The sequence below is a fragment of the Aristolochia californica genome, unplaced genomic scaffold (assembly GCF_029961685.1).
Source record: "Aristolochia californica isolate CCGP_79_NKW_82.1479 unplaced genomic scaffold, dmAriCali1.0.hap1 SCAF_14, whole genome shotgun sequence".
NCBI lineage: Eukaryota > Viridiplantae > Streptophyta > Magnoliopsida > Piperales > Aristolochiaceae > Aristolochia > Aristolochia californica.
Genome location: NW_027181815.1, coordinates 9,059,246 through 9,081,622, shown reverse-complemented (window position 1 = coordinate 9,081,622; position 22,377 = coordinate 9,059,246). Strand labels below are relative to the sequence as shown.

Genomic DNA, 22,377 nt, shown 5'->3' with positions numbered 1-22,377 from the left:
CGACCCCATGTGCATGTACCTAACTCCATGTATATGAGCTTGACTCTTTTTTTTTTCACACAAATGTTGAGTCTATCATAGTAGTTTGTCTGCCATGACTTTTCAAATTCTTTTTCTTGCTCCTTGCATCTATAGTTTGTCCTTGTCACCTCTTGCTTCTTGAAGTGAGAGTTAATAAAATTTGAAACTCAATTCGCTTCTTATTGCATCAACTCCTACAATATGGAGTTGGCAATTCAGCTTAGAAACAACTTGTTCTCCGTAGATAAATCACTCATGAGGAAAATAATTAAATTCCAATATTTGTTTTCATTACGTTTTTTTCAAGAAAATATAAATTTTGTTGCTAATATGTTACATTCTTTTGCCAAAGTTTTAATCTTGCCACCAAATATAAAAAATAAGTTTATGAAATAAAATAAGAAATATTAGTTATTTCTTGGAAATTTTTTATTTTTTTCGTTAATAGGTATTATTTTCTGAAAAAAATTGAATTTTTCTACCAAATATTAGGACATGTGTTAACAAAATAAAATAATGAGCATAAGTTATTTCTTAGCGACATTTACATAACAAATATTGGCAATACACTTCCAGATAAAGTTCTATGAAATTTGAATTTTGCCACCAAATATAAAGAAATAAATTTATGAAATCAAATAACAAATATTAATTATTTCTTACCATTTTTATTTTTATTTTTTGCCACTTATAGACTACATTCTTTTGAAATTTTTAAATTTTGATGCTAACTACGTTCCTCTACAAACTTTTAATGTGGTTGCCAAATATTAAGAAATAAGTTTACAAAATAAAATACCTTATATAAATTATTTGTAGAATGACAAAATTTTGGTGCTAAATATTAAGAAATAGAATGAAAAAATAGAATAAAGAATATAATTTATTTGCTGACAAAAAATATATCCCATAATAGGCTACAATTCTCAACAAAAAGTGAATTTTGTCTCCAATATTAAGATATATGTTTAGAAAATAAAATTGAAATTTTTCTGCTACATGAACGATGACATTTAAATTTTGTCGTTAAATATTAATAAATACAATTACAAAATAAAATAAAAAATATAATTTATTTACATAAAATAATTATGCTAATAGGCTACATTTCTTGGTGAAATTTTAATTTTGTTGCTAATAAGTTCTTTTTCTATGGCAAATTTTTTTTGTCAAAGATGTGTTTCCCAAATAGTGGTGTGAAAAATATTTATCAACAAAATATATTTGTCATTTTCCAAGTAGGATTTTTTCAGTGAAATTTTAATTTCATTGACGATGATATTCTAAAAATAGCCAAAATTTTTTTGCCTCTGTACTTAGTATTTAGCCGTAAAATTAATTTAACTGATAAAAAATTCATCGTATAAAGTCATTTTTGTTATAGTGCTTGAAAGTCAATCTTGACACCATGCCAAAGTCAAGTCTTGTCTAGCACCATTCCTAGCTCATGTTTTCCTTAGGTCCCATATTTCTTCCTTCTTGAGAAATTTTGAAAAACCATATAACAACCATATAAAAATTGGGCTTCTATGTGGTTTTTTTTTTTTTTTTAATTCTCCCCTTTTGTGTCAAATTGTTTAAAACTTTTAAACATTTTTTGAATTCACTAATTATTTTATATTATTTAAAACAATACTTATAGACCCACTACCCGCAAAAAATAAGTGTACCTAATGGTGATTATTTTAAGGTTACCCTTAGAATAGTTAGTAGACTCTTTTTAATGCTCCAAGATTAGTTTTGTTCACTTTTGAAGTTGAACAGCTTTTTTACCATGTTTTAACTAGTGTATAAAACCTTATTGTTCTACTAGGACAGATATTTTCTACCAACACAAAAAAAAAAAAAAAAAAAAAAGTTATAGAACCTACTATAAAGTATTCCATAATTTTTTTTATATGACCAACAGCCAAGAACTCCATGAATATGGTAGAGAGCATTCAAATAAGGGAAAGAATATATGATAAAAAAAACCTGGTGCAAGGACTGAATTGAACCGGCTGATGCGATATGGATGGTAAACTTGTGGTCACAGCTAAATTGAAAATCATTCCTCATATGTGGAGATCATGTAAAACAGACTAAAAATAAATCCCCTTCAACTCCACTAGTCAAGAGACCTTTAAAACTGAAGGTGATGCCTAGCTTGAACTTAGAGGCGTAATTTATCTTGCACTGGCGGTAGCTCCAAACAGAAAAAGCTTACATCTCAGATGACATTCCAGTTTTTTATCCAGAAAATGGATTCATAGTGAAACTGGAGAAATTTATTGATGGCTTGGGAAAATTGTAACACTTCTATCAAATCTGTTCCAAGATCACGTCGCCGCCTGAAACCTTGAACTCTGACGGGACTTTCTCCACATTCATCACCTTGACTTTACCATCGACCACATACGCCGACCACCTGCAAAACGAAAAAACATCATTATCTCCTTTTCACAAACTATTAGGAATAATAATGGTCAAATTCTCATTTTCTTTTCTTTTCTTTTCCATAGGGTTCCAAACTTACCCTAAATAAACAACTTATCACATCAGCAATTCAGAGTAGAATTTTGGATTTCTAGTTCGATATTTGTTTTTTGAGTATCATCCTAATGGCTGTGGTTACACATTCACAAACAGAACAAAAGGAGAAAGGGTCAACCATTGAATAGCACAATTCTATAGAAAAGAATGAACGAGTAATCATTGACCATCTGTTCGGTTGATTCACTTGCTAGAGATGATGTTTGCCGAAATATCTAGTTATAGGAAAGATATTGCCACTTTGACGCCACACATAGAATTTCTAAAAATGGTGTCATTGCAATTAGCACTTACCGTTGAGAGCGATGGCCCAGCAACGCTTTTGAAAGATCCAAGTCTAACTCCAAACTCTTGTGAAAGCTCCCATCAAAATCACCATAAAATTCAATCTGCAATCATCAAATTTATCACAAGAACCATTTTTTGCTGAGATGTATATCCAGTGCAATCCGTTATGCTTCAAGCAAACAATAAACAAGTGACAGAAGAATGCAAAGAGTACCCAGTTGGATCACAGTCACTACCTCCTAGACAATGACTATCGAAAGTCTAAGAAGGTGCACAACATGGTACAATGAAACTGTTCTGCATAAGAGAAATATAAAAAAAATGCAACGACTTTCAATTTTCTAAGGTCACTTTTAGTTCAAGCTTCATTAAATGGAAAAGAATAGGAAATGGATAATGACAGGGTGGCAAACACAATAAATCATCTAATCACTATTTCCCTCACCAAAAAAACCTCCAGACTTACACCACAGTGATTTTGCTGCGCAGAAATTACGACCAACCACTCCACATTGAACATAGAACAAACAACCCATCCTTTTGAGAAACCAAAGACCAGCCCATAACATTGTGTTGTTAGGAATTAACTCTGAAGGAATCAAATAAGTAAAAATAAATAAAACATATTGGCAATACACTTCCAGATAAACGACTTAGGACAACTGAAATACTTTCTTGGTATCAAGGTGGCTTGAAGTAAGAAAGATATTGTTCTATCTCAGAGGAAGAACATTTTATATATGCTACAACTGTATGATCTCTTGGGGGCACGTCCAGTGGTTACGCCCATGGAAGTCAATACTAGCCTTCATGATTCTCCGAGATCTGAAATTAAGGATAAGACACAGTACAAACGCCTTGTGGGGAAGTCAATTTATGCCATCGTTATAAGAGTAGATATATCTTTTGTAGTGGGAGTGGTTAGTCAATTAAAAAATCCAAGGAAAATACACTTAGAATTGCTCATAAGATTTTGAAATATTTGAAATGGGCTCTTGCAAAAGGTCTCTTATATACTCTTCAAGGAAAATTGATGTATTAGGATGCTCAGATGTAGATTATGCAAGATGTAAGATGGATGGGAGGTCTACCACTAGCTATTGCTGCTTTGTTGGAGGAAATCCGGTGAGTTGAAAGAGTAAGAAACAAACAGTAGAGCAAGATCCATCACAAAAGCAAAGTATAGAATAGTGGCTCACACAGTAAGTAAACTTATGCAGGTAGATCCGGTACTTGTTAAGTTCTGGTGTCACATTAATAGAGCCTATGGTTATGAAGTGTGATAATGAAGCAATCATTTGTATAGCCAGTAATCCAATTTTAATAAGAAAACTAAACACATTGAGGTAGACTGCTATTTTATTAGAGATATTGTCATGCAACGAAAAGTTGTCACTCCATTTGTGAAGTCATTGGAACAACTCAGTGATGTATTTATACCAAGCCTCTTGGAAGACATGAATGTTTGGTGTTTTATGACAAGCTGGGTATGTTTGACATTCACTCCCCAACTTAAGAGGGAGTGTTAAATTTCACATATAGGGGTATTTTGATCATTTCTTATATAGTTGTAATTTTCTCCAAGGTCGGAGTAAGTTGGTCTTCATAATAGAATTCTATGTTTCAATTTTCATTTAATTCTGGGTTGTAATTGAGAAGTTATGAGAGATATTGTAATGAGAGGCAATTCTATCTTTTAAAAGAGAGGGCTCAAATTCTGAGCCCTCGATGTGTGCAGCCTCCTGCAGCTTCTTCTTTCTGTTCCCCTCTTATTTCTTCTACTTTTCCTCCTTAAATCTCAAATTCATAACTTACGGAATTATCATTACCTTCCAGCTACCTAAGTCTTTATTTCTTCCATAGCAGACCAAATGAGAGGATTTGGAATTCAGTTATTGAGTGCATTTTTTTTTTTTGGAAACAAGTTATAGAGCACATTGAATGAAGGTTAGCATCATGGAGGGGTAGATTGCTCTCATTGGCCTGAAAAGCTTTTTTTTTTTCTTTTTGAAAATTATGTTATTAACAGAGAAAATCACATAGGACAAAGGAGCAAATCTCTAACAACAAGAGATTGAAGGGTTGCTCCCATCTTGGCCAACACATTTGTTGCTGAGTTTGCAGATCTCGAAATGTGAGACCAAACACAAGAAAATTGAGAGGCAATTTCAAGAATCTCCCGAAAAGAGTCCCAATGGCGCCACAGGGGAGCGGATGCATATTCGCACCAACCAATTACCACCTTTGAGTCCCCTTCAATGTGAAGAGGACCACTACAATTGTCTTTGAAATCGTGGAGCCCATTGAGAAGGCCTTGGAGCTCAGTCAACGTTGAGTCAGCAATGCCTAACGGGCCAGCATATGAGAAACACTGATTTCTGGAAGGATCTGAGAAAACTCCAAAGCCAGCAATCCCAGGATTACCAAGAAAGGAACCGTCAAAATTCAACTTTAGGAAACCATGCTCTGGGGGGTCCATCCCTGCATGACTGGGACATTGGTTCCAAACCGCATCTTAGCCATGGTGCTCCAATTATAGCGGATGGAGGAACCCACAAAGAAGGAGAAGGGCTTCTTGTGAAGAAGCCACACTGAGATTTGGCCCAACACACGATTAGTGACTCTTACCGCGGATTCACTTTTACCATCAAAATGCTTGCGGTTGCGTTCATTCCAAAACCCCCACGAAATGAAACCAATGTAGAGATCATATGCGTTCCAAGCCTAGGAAAGAGAGTACCAATGAGCGACTTACTAAAGGATATTAGATCTGCCAACATGAAGAATTGCAGCCCCATCTTACAGAGGATGGAAGTCCACACATTCCATGAGAAAGAGCATTGTAGAAAGATGTGACTGGCTGTTTCTACCTCTGAGTTGCAGAAAGGGTAGAGAGGATCAATAGATGGGTGGTCTCTTCTTCTGAACACATCTGTCGTGAGTATCTTTTGTTGGTAGGCGCTCCATATGAAAAAATTTATCTTTGGCGGAGCACAAAGACTCCATGCAAAGTATATCTCATGCACCCTTTGATTTAAATGCCAGCCATTGATGTAAATGTAAGTAGGGGACACAGAGAAGATACCGCTTTTGTCAGGCCACCAAATCAGCTTGTCTGCTGCTGAAGACCTTAGTTTGAAAGAGTGCAAAGATTCTATCAACCTGCTTGCCTCCAACACCACAGTATCTGAAAGACCCCTTATGGGGTGTAGGCTCAAACCACCCCCCTCAAAAGCATCAGCAACCGATATCTCCCTTCGTAAAGATAGGAGGAAAAGATCCTTGAACGCTGACTGTAAAGGCTCCTGTACCGCCCACCAATCCTCTCAGAATTTTAAGGATATGCCGTTTCCAACATAAAATCTGCTGGCTGAGGAGAAATTAGGAATAAGTAGATATAGTGATCTCCAAATTGGAAATAGACATCTCCGGTTACCTCCTGAAGTCCACCATGTAGAAGAACAACCAAGCTTAACAGCTACCATTTCCTTCCAAAGATTAGAAGAAATTATGTTGAACCTCCAAATCCATTTTAAGAGCAAAACTTGGTTCATTTCCTTCAATTTCCGAATCCCCAAATCTCCCATCTATTTTGGCAAACAAGCTTCCTCCCATTTGACCAAATGATATTTAAAAGTATCACTCGATCCTCTCCAGAGAAATCTTCTTTCTAACTTATCCATGGCATTACATATAGAGGCAGGGCAAGGCATAAAGAACAAAGCAAAGTTGGGGATGCTTGCAATACAAGACTTTAGGAGGATGAGCCTTCCTGCTTTGCTGAGAAATCAGCCCTTCTAGGGTGTCAGTCAGGTCTCAGTCTTTTCCACCACAAAGGTTCCATAAACTTTAGTTTATGCGGCCATTGAAGAAGGGGAGACCAAGGTAAGTGGACAGGATCGTAGATGTTTTACATTCAAAGAGATTCGTCATCTCAGCTAGTAGCTCAGGGCTGACGTTGAAACCCATGAGGGAAGTTTTCCCCCAGTTAACTTGTGGCCCCAAGGCTAATTCAAATAGTCCCAAGACCACTTTGATCCTTCTAGTTCCTTCCATATTAGCGATCCCAAAAATAATGGTATCATCCGCATACTGTGGAATGGGGATATTAAAAGCCTATTGGAGGCTATTAGGAGGGAGCCACCCAAGATTCATTGCCGAGTAAAACATAGAGGAGAAGAATTTAGCTATAATGTTGAACAGAAGCGGAGAGAGCGGGTCTTCTTGTCTAAAAAACTAAATCTATAAAATCCACTTTCGTTGGCTTGCCCAATTATTTTCCATCCCCCATTCCGTGCCCAGCTAGCATCATCAACCAAATGGAAGCAACGCAAAGAAAATCGCTATGGTGGGGTCCATCTTTTTCATTTTGTTATCCACTTGTGTAATGGGAGGAGGTTTGCAAACGCAAGGCGGATGGAAGATTGGATATCAAGACTTAAACAAATTAATGAAGCTTTCCTTGGAAAATGGCGGTGGAGATTTGCTACATCAAAAGACTCACTTTGGAGGAAAGTGCTCTATGATAAATATGATTTTCATGCCTACTAGCCGGTATCCTTCAATAATGCCAGCATATAGAACATCAAGCATCAGGAAATCCATTGTCAAATGTCAGCCGTTATTTCACCCTTTCAGAAGATTCCACATTGGGGATGGTAGCTCAGACCTCTGGTTAGAAAATTCTCCTTCGAAAGTAAGATTCCAAGGCTGTTCAACCTCTCAAGCAACAAAAATGTCACAATCAAAGAGTTGACAGAGGGCTCCCAACAGAGGGGTAACTGGAGCTTCCAGTTTAGAAGAAATTTGATGAATAGGAAGCCAATGGCATAGCAGAGCTGCTAGCTGAGCTGGAACTATTATACTTCAAGCCAAATGGGCGGGACAAGCTTCTATGGTTTCTTGACTCCTTAGGAAATTTCACCAACGCCTCCTTGTATAAGCCTTTACTGGGTTCATCTTCCCACAAAGAAGCAAGCAAGAATCCCTTTTGTAGAAATTAATTTCCCCTCCCAAAGTGAAACATTTTATCTGGTCAGCTAGCCACAAGAAATACTTCCATGTGACGAGCTGCAAAAGAAGGGATGCCTGGTGAAGACAGTGGATCGTCTGTTATTCAAGATCCTATCAGCTGTCAGATTTGGAGTTCGGTTCTCAATAAGTTTGGGTTATACTGTTGCTTCCCAACATCTTTCACAGATGTTATAGTTCAGAATTTCTCTATTGATCTACTGCTCATAGGAACAATCCTCTGAAGAGCCTCCATTGATGTTGGGCCATTGCTTCTATGGAATGAAAGGAATTCCTGAACTTTTAACAAATCAGCAATTTCTATGGGAAGTTTCATTACAAAATTCTCCCATACAATATTAATGTGGGCCAAAAAATACAAGGGCCTCCCTCCACGCCCTTCTTCTTAATAAAAAAGGATTGGAGATTGGTGGCAATGTCCGTGAATCATCATGCCCTAGTTGCAACCCCTTGGATTCTCCTCCTCTGGGCCCTCTAAAAGTTGAACTTCGGTGGAAGTTCATTCGGTAACCCAGGTCAAGCGAGTATGGTGGGCCATTAGGGATCTAGAACACTCTGCCACGCTTGCTTTCTCAGGCCCATTGGCTATAAGGACTCTACAGAGGCAGAAACCACAGCACTAAAGCAAGGCCATAAGCTGTACTTTGAGCATTTCTCCGCTCCATTAGTTGTTGAAGGAGATTCTTCCATGGTGATCTGCTGATGAAAGGAAGTTCAAAGCCACCCTGGTGATTCAGATATTTCTATAAGGAAACTGAATATTTATAGGTCATATGTTGTTTCATGGAAGCACACACTAAACGCTGCAAACTACATTGCTGATTCATTGGCTAAAGAGGGTGTTAATCGTGCATCTCTTGTATCGGGAGCATCTCACCCTTTGTAGGCTAATGTACCTTTTGTAATATCTTGTTCTTTTTCTTAAGTTAATAAGCCTTCACTATTTCAGAAAAAGAGATGCAGACCCATCCACCTCTATTCATTCTTAGGGCCACAGAATGGTCTTGCTTTAACACTGGATCATAATATAAAATATCTGTTAATGGTTATGGCATTTTTTTCTGGAAACCATGGTTTGCCCACATGGATACCTCTCCATCTAGTTAAATGTTGCAGATAGATAAATTATATAGTACATGCTGTTCCTCTTAAAGGACTTACTCTGTAGCTACCATTAACAAGCAAAAATCCCACCTCGGGAAGTTTGCAACTAAGCAAAGTATAAACAAAGCACAATTGTATATGATGACACATTTAGCATTATTGGTATTGCTGAATATCGCCACTCCATCACAGTATGGCTTCCATAACTATTTTCATTTTTTTTACAATATCAGACTGTCCTCTTTCTAAGTATCATTATCAGTTGCCATAAACAAGAGTCAGTTAAAATACTGAGATGCATATATAGGGAGTCAAACTGCAGAGACACCTGCCCTTTTTGAGTGCCAATGTGAAGAATCGCTTCTCTTTTTTAACTTCCTACAAGGGAGAATTAAATGATCTCCATCTTCCTAATGCAACCAGGGTGGTAGGCCACTGTGTACAAGGGTGAATCCATGACAAATTGTACTTTTTTCATCCAACAATGGAAACAGATTTACAGGATACTAAAATCACTAACTGGATATTTTATTAAGTGACAAATCAGATACATGGAGAAAAATCAGTAAAAATCCTCATGTACAATATACACTCTGGTTCTATAGAGCAAAGTGAATGTCAAAAAATTAAATTAAAGATTCTGCAGCAGGCCCGTATATGAGAGAGAGAGAGAGAGAGAAACAGTGGAAATAGATCTCCTAATGATTTCACGTGCTACTGACAAGACAAATAGCTAGGAGATTGCATAGCTGAGAAGAACACCACTCTAAGCAATAGGTTGCTTAGACATACAATTCAGAGTTAAAAATAAAAAACAAAAAACAGATAAAAAAAAAGTATATTATCATCTAGGCATCAATTCCATTCCACAATGATCACCAGGGATGTAATATCCATTCAGACATGACATGTCAAGATAAGTTTCGAAACACATTATTTTTTAAATTACTTACACAGGGTACTTCCAAGCACAAACAACACTCCAATGTGTTCTAATCAAATCAGCACGAGTTGAAGAACTTACAGCTTTTTCAGCTTCTAACTTCTCCGCCCACCCGTTCATCACATAGGGATCATTAACAGAAACACAAATTACAGAATCAACCCCTTTAGCTTTTAACTTATCTATGTTGTTCTTGTAACTTGGAACATGTGCTTTGGAGCAGACACCTGTAAATGCACCCTGCAATTCACAGGTAGCAAAAGTAGGTACAAGAACCCAAACTAGAGAACACGCTCAAAAACGAATTCATGAAACACAAATTATCATTCAGTGGCAATTGCAAGTAAAGCTGGTCCAGAATAAAAACACAATCGCACGGGAATGAATGCAAAACTTACAGGGAGCCCAAAAATGACCACTTTCTTTTCCTGAAACAGCAAAATAAATAAATGAGTAGAAATGCTAGTAGTTAATAAACGAATCAAATAATAGAAGAAAAAAAAAGTGATAGGGGTGCTAGAAATAAAAAGCAACCTTGAAGATATCTTTGAGAGGAGTAGTCGAGAAGTTAGATTCGACACCTTCATCCCAGGTCCGAGCCTTCTGGAGCGTAACATCTGGGGCAGCAGAGACGATATCACTTCCCACTGAAACAGACGCGAAAGCCCTCGAACGAAGGGCCCACATCATCGGCTTCACAGCAGAACCTGATCTCTTTACTATTGCCGACCTCATGGTTTCTTCCTCGTCCCGCACAGATTTTTTCGATCAGGGGTTTTGCTCTCAGGCACTAGCACGGGATACGGTAACCTGCTGAATCGGTGGAGAGGGGAGGTTGAATTTACTTATCGTGAAAGAATTTTTTGTGTGTTAAGGGGGGTGTGCACATTGTAAGTTTAGAGGGAAGTGATATTTCTTAGGGGGGTTAGTGCCCCCAAATGGATTCTTGAAGATCAAGTTCATGTCCAACATGAAGATCATGTTAGTCATGTACATGAAGATCATCTTTGCATTTAGTGTTAGTGTTGATGCCTTCATGTACAAGAAAACAGTTTCTAGTGAATAGTGCCCACTCATTAGAAAAACATAAAAAACAAGAGAATCCCTAAACCTATATAGTACACTTATAATTACAACATAATCCTCGAACCCCAAATTAGGTGAGGCAATGAAATACGTACATGATTAATTATAAGTAATAAATAAATAACATTATAAATAACAAAAATGAAAGTAATATGTTTAGCTATTAATTTATTAATAACATATGATATAATATAGCCTAAAAATGAATGTTTTAAGAGGAAAAAATGATCTAATCATAATTTTAATACACTATATATTTGTACGTAATATTACCACTATTAAATCACTAATATAATACAATAAATAAAAAATAAATATAATGAGTAAATAAAGAATTATTTTATTAAAAACGTAATATGTGTAGTATTAATTGATAATATATTTCCAAAAAAATTAAAATTAATCAATTGATCAAATACATATTGTAACTATATTTTATTTATTAGACTTAAATATCTAGTTTAATATAGTAATAAAATTTAATAAATATAATATATAAATAAATATACAACTTTATTACTAATGTAATAGAGTTTATTGTAATAACCAATTCGTGATTAGCATTAAAATCATCAAATTACAAGTTTAGTACATAAGAACAACAAATGTTCAAATACAATAAAAGATACAATCATCAGTTATCATTCCACATGCAAGTCGCTATGTCATCTCAAAATTGTGCGGCTCTTGTGGATTCTAATGCACGTTGCCTTCGAAAGCTTGTTACGTGGGTATCCTCTTCCACAAGACCATCGCTATCATCGCTGTCTGTATCGTCCATTGCACGTAATTGAACCCCATCACCTCCTCCACCAAACTCATCATCTGAATCATCATCTTCCAAATCAAATATATCATTGTAATCCTCTGTACGTATATAATTGTGCAATATGCAACAAGCAATGACAATTTGTGTCTGCACCTTAAAAGAAAATGGAGGAGTGCCTTTCAACATTTGAAATTGAGCTTTTAAAGTACCAAAAGTTCTCTCAATAGTATTCCGCAAAGACGAGTGTCTTCGAGTGAATAATTCTTTTTCATTCTTAGGAATATTATCTCCAAATTCTTGCAAATGATATCGAGTTCCTCGATATGGAGCCAAAAATCCTCGTAGATTTGCATAACCAGCATCGACTAGATAATATTTACCTACAATACCAAATATTTTCTACATTAAATAATTAAAGATAAAATATTACTGCATAAAATATATTATTTACCTTCAGGTACAAATAGTTTATTTCGGCGAGTCAATGCGTCCTTCAGTACACGAGAATCAGCTGCTGATCCCTCCCATCCAGCTAGTACATAAGTGAATTGCATGTCAAATATACATGCTGCCATCACATTTTGTGAGAGATAACCCTTTCTGTTCCAGAACCTTGGTTGTTCTTCAAGCGGGATGTTCGCTTTGATATGCGTTCCATCAATAGCCCCAATATAATCCTAATTATATAATTTCAATTAGTATTGACTAAATCTGTATAGTAATCTAAATAGAGAGCAAGTGATGTTACCTTGAAGTATGGATAAAACATTGAATTGTTTAAAATCCTCGAGTGTGTGCGTTCCGAAGGCTGTTTGATGTAATCAGAGTGAAGTTTGAGGATAGCATCCAACACCTTGTTGAAATATTTACTTATGGACCAGTTCGATCTATCAAACATCTCTGTTGTGACACTATAGGCTTGTTGTTGACCAACAGTTAGGAGGAAATAGGCAAGTTGTTCTTCCACTGAGATGGTCTTTGTCGCTGATAAAAACCCTCTGGTATTAAGTATTGTTGCCAATTTGTGAAATACAATTTGATTCATCCTGTAAACTTTTCGAAATTTAACAGGAGATTTGTCTAAGGCTTTTTGCAATCATTCATCCCATAAGAACGTGGTACACCACTGTTGCCAGGGCATAGATAGTATCTTACTATGACGACAATAATACATGCCAATCCAATCATAATTACATCAATATCTTCTTCTGTCATAATATCCATGAGAATCTGCAAATTTAAACTTCTAAATAGTCATAAACAAAAATAATGGTTAATCTTCAATCATAACCTATTCATCCAAACTCAACAATCATATTCACATCCATACTCACCCACTATATTATCCACATAATATATTAAGACAACAAATATATAAAATAGAAACCTTAACCATACTGATAAGTCTAGTAACGTTATAATTCAAACATCGCCTTTAATACATAACAATCTTCTCAAAAAAGATATTGTACTTAAAACGCATTACAATTACTTGTTTGCACAATAATTAAGCCACTCGACCCGCTCCGCCACTGTCATTTTTAAAAACAAGGCCTTCTTACTTGGCGTATTTATCCATTCAGGAGCGCCATACTTCAGTGCAATTGACAGGTCCAGAATTTCCATGAGGGCATTGACCCAAGGTTCTTTGACATCGTGTTCCTTATACTTCATAACACATTTCATAGCTTCAACGATTTGGCCAACTACATCAATTAATTGTCTATTGTCTTCAGTGGGCAATTCGCTTATCTTTCTACGACGACGTGAAGATGGCCCTTTACTTCCACGAGATTGATCCGCTGCCGAATCATTTCCACTATTGAATTGCGGTGGAGTTCCCATAACTATGTCATCATTGTTGAGCTCATCCATCGAGATAGGAGCCGACTCATCATGGATAATTTCATCACACAGATCTATAGGAGTTGTACTACCATTCCCTAGGGCTATTGTGTTTCCAACTACTATAGCCAATTTGTCATAAAGGGAGCAACCTTGTTGTCTATATTTCTGAGCCTTTTTATGCTCCTACAAGAATAAAACATCATTCTTAGTAATGCGAAACAATACAAATTGTTTTACAATATATCATGATTTACTGACCTTAATGTAGTCTTGCCATACAAAATGACATGTAGTAACTCGTTGTGTGGTTGCATCCCAACCGAACCCACTAGTGTTGAGACGGCTCGTTACCGTTTGGTATGTTTTCTTCCATGATCTTGTTCGATTCTTAAGCTGCTCAACAGTTTTTTTATTGACTGCGTCTTCATTGAACTTACTGACACATTCCGTATATACCCCGTGCTTCCAAACACCATTGGGCAACTTGTTCCCTATATATACCTGCTCGACTAAAAGATCGAGCATTTTGTTGTCTTTTTCAAAGCTCCAAAAGTCATATGGTCGACCACTTGGTTGTTTTCTTGCAGCCATTTTCAATCTAAATCTGAGATTGTCCTCATGGAAAAAACTTTATCAGACAACCATTACCCGTCACGAAACAAAAACCACAAATAAGAAAATACCATGTGGTGGATATTTATAACACCCGAATCTCCTCACCACATGGCAAAAATATTCCATAGCATTACAAAAATTTTTAAACAATATTCTAAAACATTCCAAAATTAATCAACTATTTCCATTGGAGATGCAAAACAATGCAAATACACACACACACACATACACACATCAAGTCCAAGTTCACCGAACACCCCTTGTAGAACCCCATATGACTTCACAGTTACTACGAACTGTACCTCGTCAGTGATGGGGGTCGGGTTTCGTTGGCTAATGGACGCCCATGTAGGCGACTCAACCTCGTTTGAATTGGACTAAACACCATAAATCGTAATTGAGAACCTTAAAAACCCTAACCCTAGACCCCATACCTCCAAAACCTCCCAAACCCTAACCCTAGATCCCATACCTCCAAAACCTCCGAAACCCTAAACCCTAGACCCCATAACTCCAAAACCTCCTAAACCCTATACCCCAAACCCTAATTCCAGAAGTTAAACAAAAAACCCTAGATCTTAACAACCCTAAAAGCCCCAAACCCTAAACCCTAAACCCTATCACCCATTAAACCTTAGCTGAAAAAAATTGAAAAAAAAACCTAAACCCTAATTCCAAAACCTAAACCCTAACAATACCATAAATCCTTAACCCTAAAAACTTAACCCCTAAATACAAAGCACCAAACCCTAAAAACACTAAACCCTAACCCTAATAAAAAATTTAGACCCTAATCCGTAACACTAAATCCCATAATTATGCACAAATAACCTCAAATTAGACACTCGAACTAAAATTAAATCAAATACAACACTCATTTAATCAGAAAAAAATTAGGGTTTAGTCATACCTTCTGAAATTTGGGGAAAACCGAACCCGACGGCTGAAATCAAAGCCGAAATGGGAAAATCGATGCTGAATATAAGTAGAAATTAAGAAATCGAAGCCCAATGTCAAAATTGAAGAAAACCAAAATTGAAATAGGGAAATCGCAGGAAATCAGAGGGAATTTTGGGGGAAAAGATATGAGCGAGAGGGAGAAGGGAGTGAGATGCCGCAAGGGAGAAAAGAGGGAGAAGAGACAGAGAGAAGAGAAGGAAGCCGAGAGGGATAAGAGAGAGGGAGAAGCGAGCGGGAGGTTAAGAGGGAGAACGAGTTCGAGATGGAGAAGGACGCCGGAAGGACATTCGCAGCGAGAGACGGAGGCAGTAGAGAGGGAGACCGGAGAGGGACGGCGGAGACGAGAGAGGGAGCAGAGAGCTCGGGTTTCAGGGAGACGATAGAGGGGTTGCAGGAACAAGAGTGTCTGTGCAAGAACGAAATGAGCGAAATGAAGAAAAATGAGCGAGACGGTCGAGCCAGAGAGAGCCCGCGCGAGAGTCATGTAGATGATTCTCAAAATCGGGCGGAATACTCTTGAGACATGAACTCTTGAGTCATGTATATTCATGTACATGACATGAATTTCGGTGCTCCCTAACGACATCAGGACATGAACTGCGTAATACGCATGAAGATCATGTCCTGAGTCATGTGCACTACCCCCCCCCCCCCCCCCCCCCCCCCCCCCCTAAATGTGTTCCTATTTTTAATTACTTTCCAGACATATTTATGTGAATTTAAATATTTTTTTTATATTTTTAATTATTTTTAGAGAATGTTTTACTAAATGCCTGGTACGACCGAGATAGGGCTATGGAATATCCGATATGTATCGGATAGAATTCCGGCATACCTGATGACACTGGACGGAGTTTCTAGAATATTCCGAGGTTCCCGATCGACTTCACTTTCTAGTAGTTCTCTTCTCTCAGTCGGAATTTACTTTTCTTGTTAAACTGTTACAAATACTTCCCTTGTTCGACTGCAATCAGTCAAGTATAAAGAAAAGAAATCTCTTTCTTCTAAAACAAGAAAGTAATATCTCCTGAAAAAATATATATATATCTGTCTCCAGCCACCGCTGTGAGAACCCATCAACCTTGCAGATCTCCTGTTCTTGCTTCTGCAATCTTGTGATTCTCACCTCATACTTTCTGCAATAGTTTCTAACTCGTTAGATCGATATGACCAACCCAGCTGAATCCTCCGATTCGTAAGAGAATTGTTAACTTTTTTATCCGATTTTTTGATCGATAAGAAAAAGCTTGACAATTGCTGTTGTTGAAGTTGATAGAAGATGGTTGATTTTGATGGGTTCTGTGAATTTCAGGAAAGGAACGAAGCGGGACTTCAGTACCGCAATCCTTGAGAGGAAGAAGGCGCCAAATCGACTCGTCGTCGATGAGGCTGTCAATGACGATAATTCTGTGGTTTCCTTGAACCCGGAGACCATGGAGAAGTTACAGCTCTTCCGGGGAGACACAATTCTCATAAAGGTGACGAAAGTTTTTATGTTCTTGTTTGTTTTAATGAAATCAAATAACAGAAATAGAATTTCTGGGTTATGTTGATATGTTGCTCTGGCTCGGGCACGATTTGGGACCTTAGAGCGTTTGTTTGGGGACTCGGGTGTGTTTTATGGGTCCATTATCTGCTTGCATTTCACAAGTTTAGGGTTTCTTCTGATATATGTTTTTATTATGGGTAGTCAATGAGGAAGACTTGTAGCCTCTCCTCAACTATGGGTCACTTAAAGTGCCCGTGTATTTCTTTTGCTTTCAAATTTCTAATCTTCTGAAACATTTAACCTATTCTCTTCATGTGGTTTATGTATGGAAGAGTCTTTGCTAGATTTTGCTCATGATTTTGTGTCGGTTATTACTGGTAGAGAATGTAATTTTTTTTGCCTTTATTCTAAGTCTGCCATGATTGGGGCCATTGATGAGTGAGTCCTGCTAACGAATTCTGTATTGAGTATATTTGATTTTGTTGCATGCTCAGGGCAAGAAAAGACGGGACACAATATGTATTGCTCTTGCTGATGATGCTTGTGATGAACCAAAAATCAGAATGAATAAAGTGGTAAGATCAAATCTTCGGGTTAGACTTGGTGATGTAGTCTCTGTGCATCAATGCCCAGATGTGAAGTATGGGAAGCGGGTGCACATTCTCCCTGTGGATGACACCATTGAAGGAGTTACTGGGAACTTGTTTGATGCATATTTGAAGCGTAAGTTATTTCCATCTCTGCACTATGATTAAGCTGGAGTGATACTTTCTGGTGTGGCTTTTGCTTGTCTTTGGGAAATTTTGGGTTTGTGTGCATCCTTTGGTGTTGGCAGTTTATTCGTTTCTATTGCTGGCTTTTCTAATACACCTTGCTATTGTGTGTAGTAAATCCTCTCCCCCTGTGGAGTATTGATCGAGAGTTTCATTTGATACTTATTGCGATTTTCCCCCTTGACTTCTCTATTTAGATATATATATATATATATATATATATATATATATATATATATATATATATATATTTATGGTCTACTGAGTCCTATAGCCCATATAACTGAGATGAAACCTTATGACAGGTGATAGGATTATGCAAAACTCAGTGAGTGCTGCAGGACTTCTTGAGCAATTAAATATTTCTACATCTTGAGTGAAGGCATTTAAAAAAAAAAAATCATTTAGGAGGTAAATGAATTTGTCCCATAAGAGAACTGTAAGTTTTGTGGGCTAAAAGTTTCTATACTAGCTGGGGTTATATCATGGTCTAGAGGTTATGATAATGTGGGCTAGGATACTGGTAAAAGCATAGCTAGTAATATCTGATATTTTTGGTTCAAGCAATAAAGGTTTTCTTTGTTCCTGTTTTCCATGCCTACTATAACTTACAGTGCTTGGGTTGATATGTGAAAGTTTCTTATTTCTTTTTACTCTTTTTTCTCTAGAGGTAGAACTTTTTCAAAACTCTTGTTTGTTAGTAGTATGTATTTATCTCATTTAGTGCTTGAATGACTGCATTGAATTTTGAATATGTCAGTCATCAAACTTTTTCTTTTATAATGGTATCCATTATGTCAAGTATCTCCTTCTCTCAGTAAATGAGTATTTCTATTTGCAGTATTTTGATACTTTTTCTTGGAAAATACATGCAGCATATTTCCTCGAAGCCTACCGACCTGTGAGGAAAGGTGATCTTTTCCTTGTTCGAGGTGGAATGAGAAGTGTCGAGTTCAAAATCATTGAGACAGATCCTCCAGAGTATTGTGTGGTCTCTCCTGACACTGAGATCTTCTGTGAGGGGGAGCCTGTGAGAAGGGAGGATGAGGATCGGTTGGATGAAGTGGGCTATGATGATGTTGGTGGGGTCAGGAAGCAGATGGCTCAGATTCGAGAACTAGTTGAGCTTCCCCTTAGGCATCCCCAACTTTTTAAATCTATTGGTGTCAAACCACCAAAGGGAATTCTTCTCTATGGTCCCCCTGGGTCTGGCAAGACACTTATTGCTCGGGCTGTGGCTAATGAAACAGGAGCATTTTTCTTCTGTATAAATGGCCCTGAGATTATGAGCAAATTGGCAGGAGAAAGTGAAAGCAATCTTAGGAAGGCTTTTGAAGAAGCAGAGAAGAATGCTCCTTCAATTATATTTATTGATGAAATTGATTCCATAGCTCCAAAGAGAGAGAAGACCCATGGAGAGGTGGAGAGACGCATTGTTTCTCAGCTATTGACATTAATGGATGGATTAAAATCACGGGCCCATGTTATTGTTATTGGGGCCACAAACAGGCCAAACAGCATTGATGCAGCTCTTAGAAGGTTTGGAAGGTTTGACAGGGAGATTGATATTGGGGTGCCAGATGAGGTTGGACGCCTTGAGGTTCTCCGCATTCACACCAAAAACATGAAACTCTCTGAAGATGTGAGTAGACAGACATAATATGGTCCTAGAGGAATGATTTTTTTTTTTTTTTTTGTTCTTCTTATGTTAAAAAAAATTGTATTTGGGCAGGTTGATCTTGAGAAAATTGCAAAGGACACTCATGGGTATGTGGGAGCTGATCTTGCAGCTCTTTGTACTGAGGCTGCCCTCCAGTGCATCCGAGAAAAAATGGATGTGATTGACTTGGAAGATGAAACTATTGATGCTGAGATACTTAATTCTATGGCTGTAACCAATGAGCACTTTAAGACTGCACTTGGCACAAGCAATCCATCTGCCCTTCGCGAAACTGTAAGTCTTTTTGTTATGAAGATTGAGGTGGAACTTTTGTGGGATTTAATCAGTTAATAGTCTCACTGCTTTACTTGTTTTATGTGCAGGTTGTTGAAGTGCCAAATGTCAGCTGGAATGACATTGGTGGACTTGAAAATGTCAAGAGAGAGCTTCAAGAGGTAGGGTTTTTCTCCCTTCTATGCTATTCACTAATCCTCATTTCCGAATGCAGTATCTGAGAATTGCCATCTTTTTATTTGCTGTAGACTGTGCAATATCCTGTGGAGCATCCAGAAAAGTTTGAGAAGTTTGGTATGTCACCCTCTAAAGGAGTACTGTTCTATGGCCCACCGGGATGTGGGAAAACCCTACTGGCAAAAGCAATTGCAAATGAGTGCCAGGCCAACTTCATCAGTGTCAAGGGTCCTGAGCTTCTCACTATGTGGTTTGGAGAAAGTGAAGCCAATGTGCGTGAAATCTTTGACAAGGCTCGCCAATCTGCACCATGTGTTCTTTTCTTTGATGAGTTGGACTCTATTGCAACTCAGGTATGCTTCTCTTAAGTTTCTCAAAAGTAGTTTGTCTTTTGTTAACTGGTTCTGGTTGTATTATTATCTAAAAGGAGGGCATGATAATAATTTGAGTCACACCTGTTAGTTCCTAGAGGTTCAGTTGGTCAAGATTATGCATAGTGTGCTGTAAAGCAGTCTTAATTGTTTATGCTCCATTTAATATTTTACTCATGGATTGATCTTTGGTACTTAGGTGAATAACTCTCTTGTCATGTATCCCAAAAATATAGTTCATTTTTTCCTCAATGCCTTCTTATCCCGGATTTCTATCTCTGCAGAGAGGGAGCAGTGTGGGAGATGCTGGTGGTGCTGCTGATAGGGTTTTGAATCAGCTTCTTACTGAGATGGATGGAATGTCAGCCAAAAAGACAGTTTTCATTATTGGGGCCACTAACAGGCCGGATATAATTGACCCAGCTTTGCTAAGGCCAGGACGTTTAGATCAGTTGATCTACATTCCTCTGCCCGATGAGAATTCCCGTCATCAGATCTTCAAAGCATGCTTGAGGAAGTCTCCTGTTTCAAAAGATGTTGATTTGAGAGCTTTGGCCAAGTATACTCAAGGCTTTAGTGGTGCAGATATTACAGAAATCTGCCAACGTGCTTGCAAGTATGCCATAAGAGAGAATATTGAAAAGGTAAGTTTTGCAATTCCTTGCCTACTTTCATTTGTTATTTTGCTGTGACTAGAGGTAATGTTCACAATATGAGGATTGGACTGGCCAGTTGTTCTGGATTGTTCTGGAGTCAGTAGCCTTGCTGGATATTTGAATCTAGGAATCTGTTTTCCTGAGAACCCTCGAGCTGTCTGTTTCTTCAAGTTATCTGGTGTATAAGTCAACCTCTTTTAGAGTGATAATGTTGGAGATATTTTTTGTTTGTGACTATTAAAAACGGGAGCGTTATTCAACGTATTAACCAGCTTAGATGCTAGGCACTCTGGTGAAGGCCGGGCTGGGGTTTGAAAACCTCGATCAAGAGTAAACTTTTTACCAAATTAGGAAAGGTGTGGGCACTTCGTCAGGTTAAAACAGCCTGCTATGGAATAGATGCCTCTATCTGCGAGTGATATGCATGTCCATGAAAGAACATTTTCTTGTTCACTATGGTTTATTGTTGTTTACACAGAGCACTGCTAAATGGTATTCAGTACTGCTCCCACTTCATTCAAGAACACTTTTTACACACTGATTGGAGCTTTATTTTATTGTTTTGCATCCCTAGTATTTTCTCTTTATAGCAAACTGTCATCTGAAAAATACCAATATTACCGATTTCCAGCAAATGTCATTTGGTCATTCAATGTCATAAGATGAAATGCATAATGGTTTGTGTGTTCCATCTTATAGGATATTGAGAGAGAAAGGAGAAGGAACGAGAACCCTGAGGCGATGGAGGAAGATGATGCAGAGGAGGTTGCAGAGATAACACCCAGTCACTTTGAAGAGTCTATGAAGTATGCGCGACGTAGTGTCAGTGATGCTGACATTCGCAAATATCAGGCATTTGCACAGACCTTGCAGCAGTCCAGGGGATTTGGCACTGAGTTTCGTTTTTCTGAGAGGTCTGAGACTCCTGGAGCTTCGACAGGTGCTGACCCATTTGCATCTACAGCTGTTGGAGCTGATGATGATGATTTGTATAGTTAGCTTAGTCACTTCTATAAACTTAAGTGCACTGGACAATCTGTTCAACCTAGCATGACCAATGTGCAGCAAAAAAAGTTATCTATGTACTAGAGGGGCTTGGTAGGATCACCCAGAAATATACGGAATTCTCTCTATTTATTCCTCATACCAGAGAACTTTTTGGCTTGAACTGTCCTTTGTGGGTTGGCTAAGGCTGAAAAAGTTTTTTTCTGGTGGGTATGTAAGGTCTTTGATTTCATGTTAGTTTTTATGTAAGGGTTAAAACTGTGTTGAATATATAATTTGGCATTCACAAACCAAGAAAGTCTCTTTTGATGTTTTAACCATGTTTTCATTATTAGGCGTGTGAGGAATAAACCTCTAGAAGTTAGATTCGTTAAATTGTGTTGTCATTTTTTACTCTTTTTTTCTAGTAAAAGGTAGAGTATTGTTGTTGGTTCTGTCTTTTCTTCAGACTGGGGTGAAGGGTATAATTATAATATTATATTTTTATTTATTTATAAATAGAATTTAAGAGAGAGGGTTTCCATAACTTTTTTTTCTCCATTTCCTCTCTAATGTGTGTTTTTTTTTTCTACAAGGGAATCCATGGAGTCTTGAATCTCAGTAACACATTCAGTTTAGCCTTGTATAGTTCCAACTTATTACACAAAGACTAGTTCGATTAATGAAGGGTTTCATAACAAGTTAATCCTCAACAATAATGGACTTCTCTCAAACAATATGATGAGGGTGGTCTAGTTGCTCACTTACACTTGACC

The 22,377-nt window shown here is 37.5% G+C and overlaps 2 protein-coding genes across 2 annotated transcripts; one reads left to right on the top strand and one right to left on the bottom strand.

Annotated features, from left to right (window-relative positions):
- Window positions 1–2,032: 2,032 nt before the first annotated feature.
- Window positions 2,033–10,807, bottom strand: LOC137949911 (peroxiredoxin-2F, mitochondrial). The gene is made up of 5 exons (XM_068796154.1): window positions 10,454–10,807; window positions 10,318–10,347; window positions 10,001–10,159; window positions 2,848–2,942; window positions 2,033–2,428 (listed from the first exon to the last, which is right to left on the bottom strand). The coding sequence occupies exons 1-5, from the start codon at window positions 10,652–10,654 to the stop codon at window positions 2,323–2,325; spliced, it is 591 nt and encodes a 196-aa protein (XP_068652255.1). The 5' UTR covers window positions 10,655–10,807; the 3' UTR covers window positions 2,033–2,322.
- Window positions 10,808–16,227: 5,420 nt separating this feature from the next.
- On the top strand, window positions 16,228–21,939 carry LOC137949710 (cell division cycle protein 48 homolog). Its single transcript, XM_068795863.1, has 9 exons — window positions 16,228–16,392; window positions 16,510–16,675; window positions 17,181–17,409; window positions 18,335–19,101; window positions 19,192–19,413; window positions 19,503–19,574; window positions 19,662–19,943; window positions 20,246–20,605; window positions 21,317–21,939. Exons 1-9 carry the CDS (start codon window positions 16,364–16,366, stop codon window positions 21,614–21,616), a joined length of 2,427 nt encoding a protein of 808 aa, XP_068651964.1. The 5' UTR covers window positions 16,228–16,363; the 3' UTR covers window positions 21,617–21,939.
- Window positions 21,940–22,377: the final 438 nt, after the last annotated feature.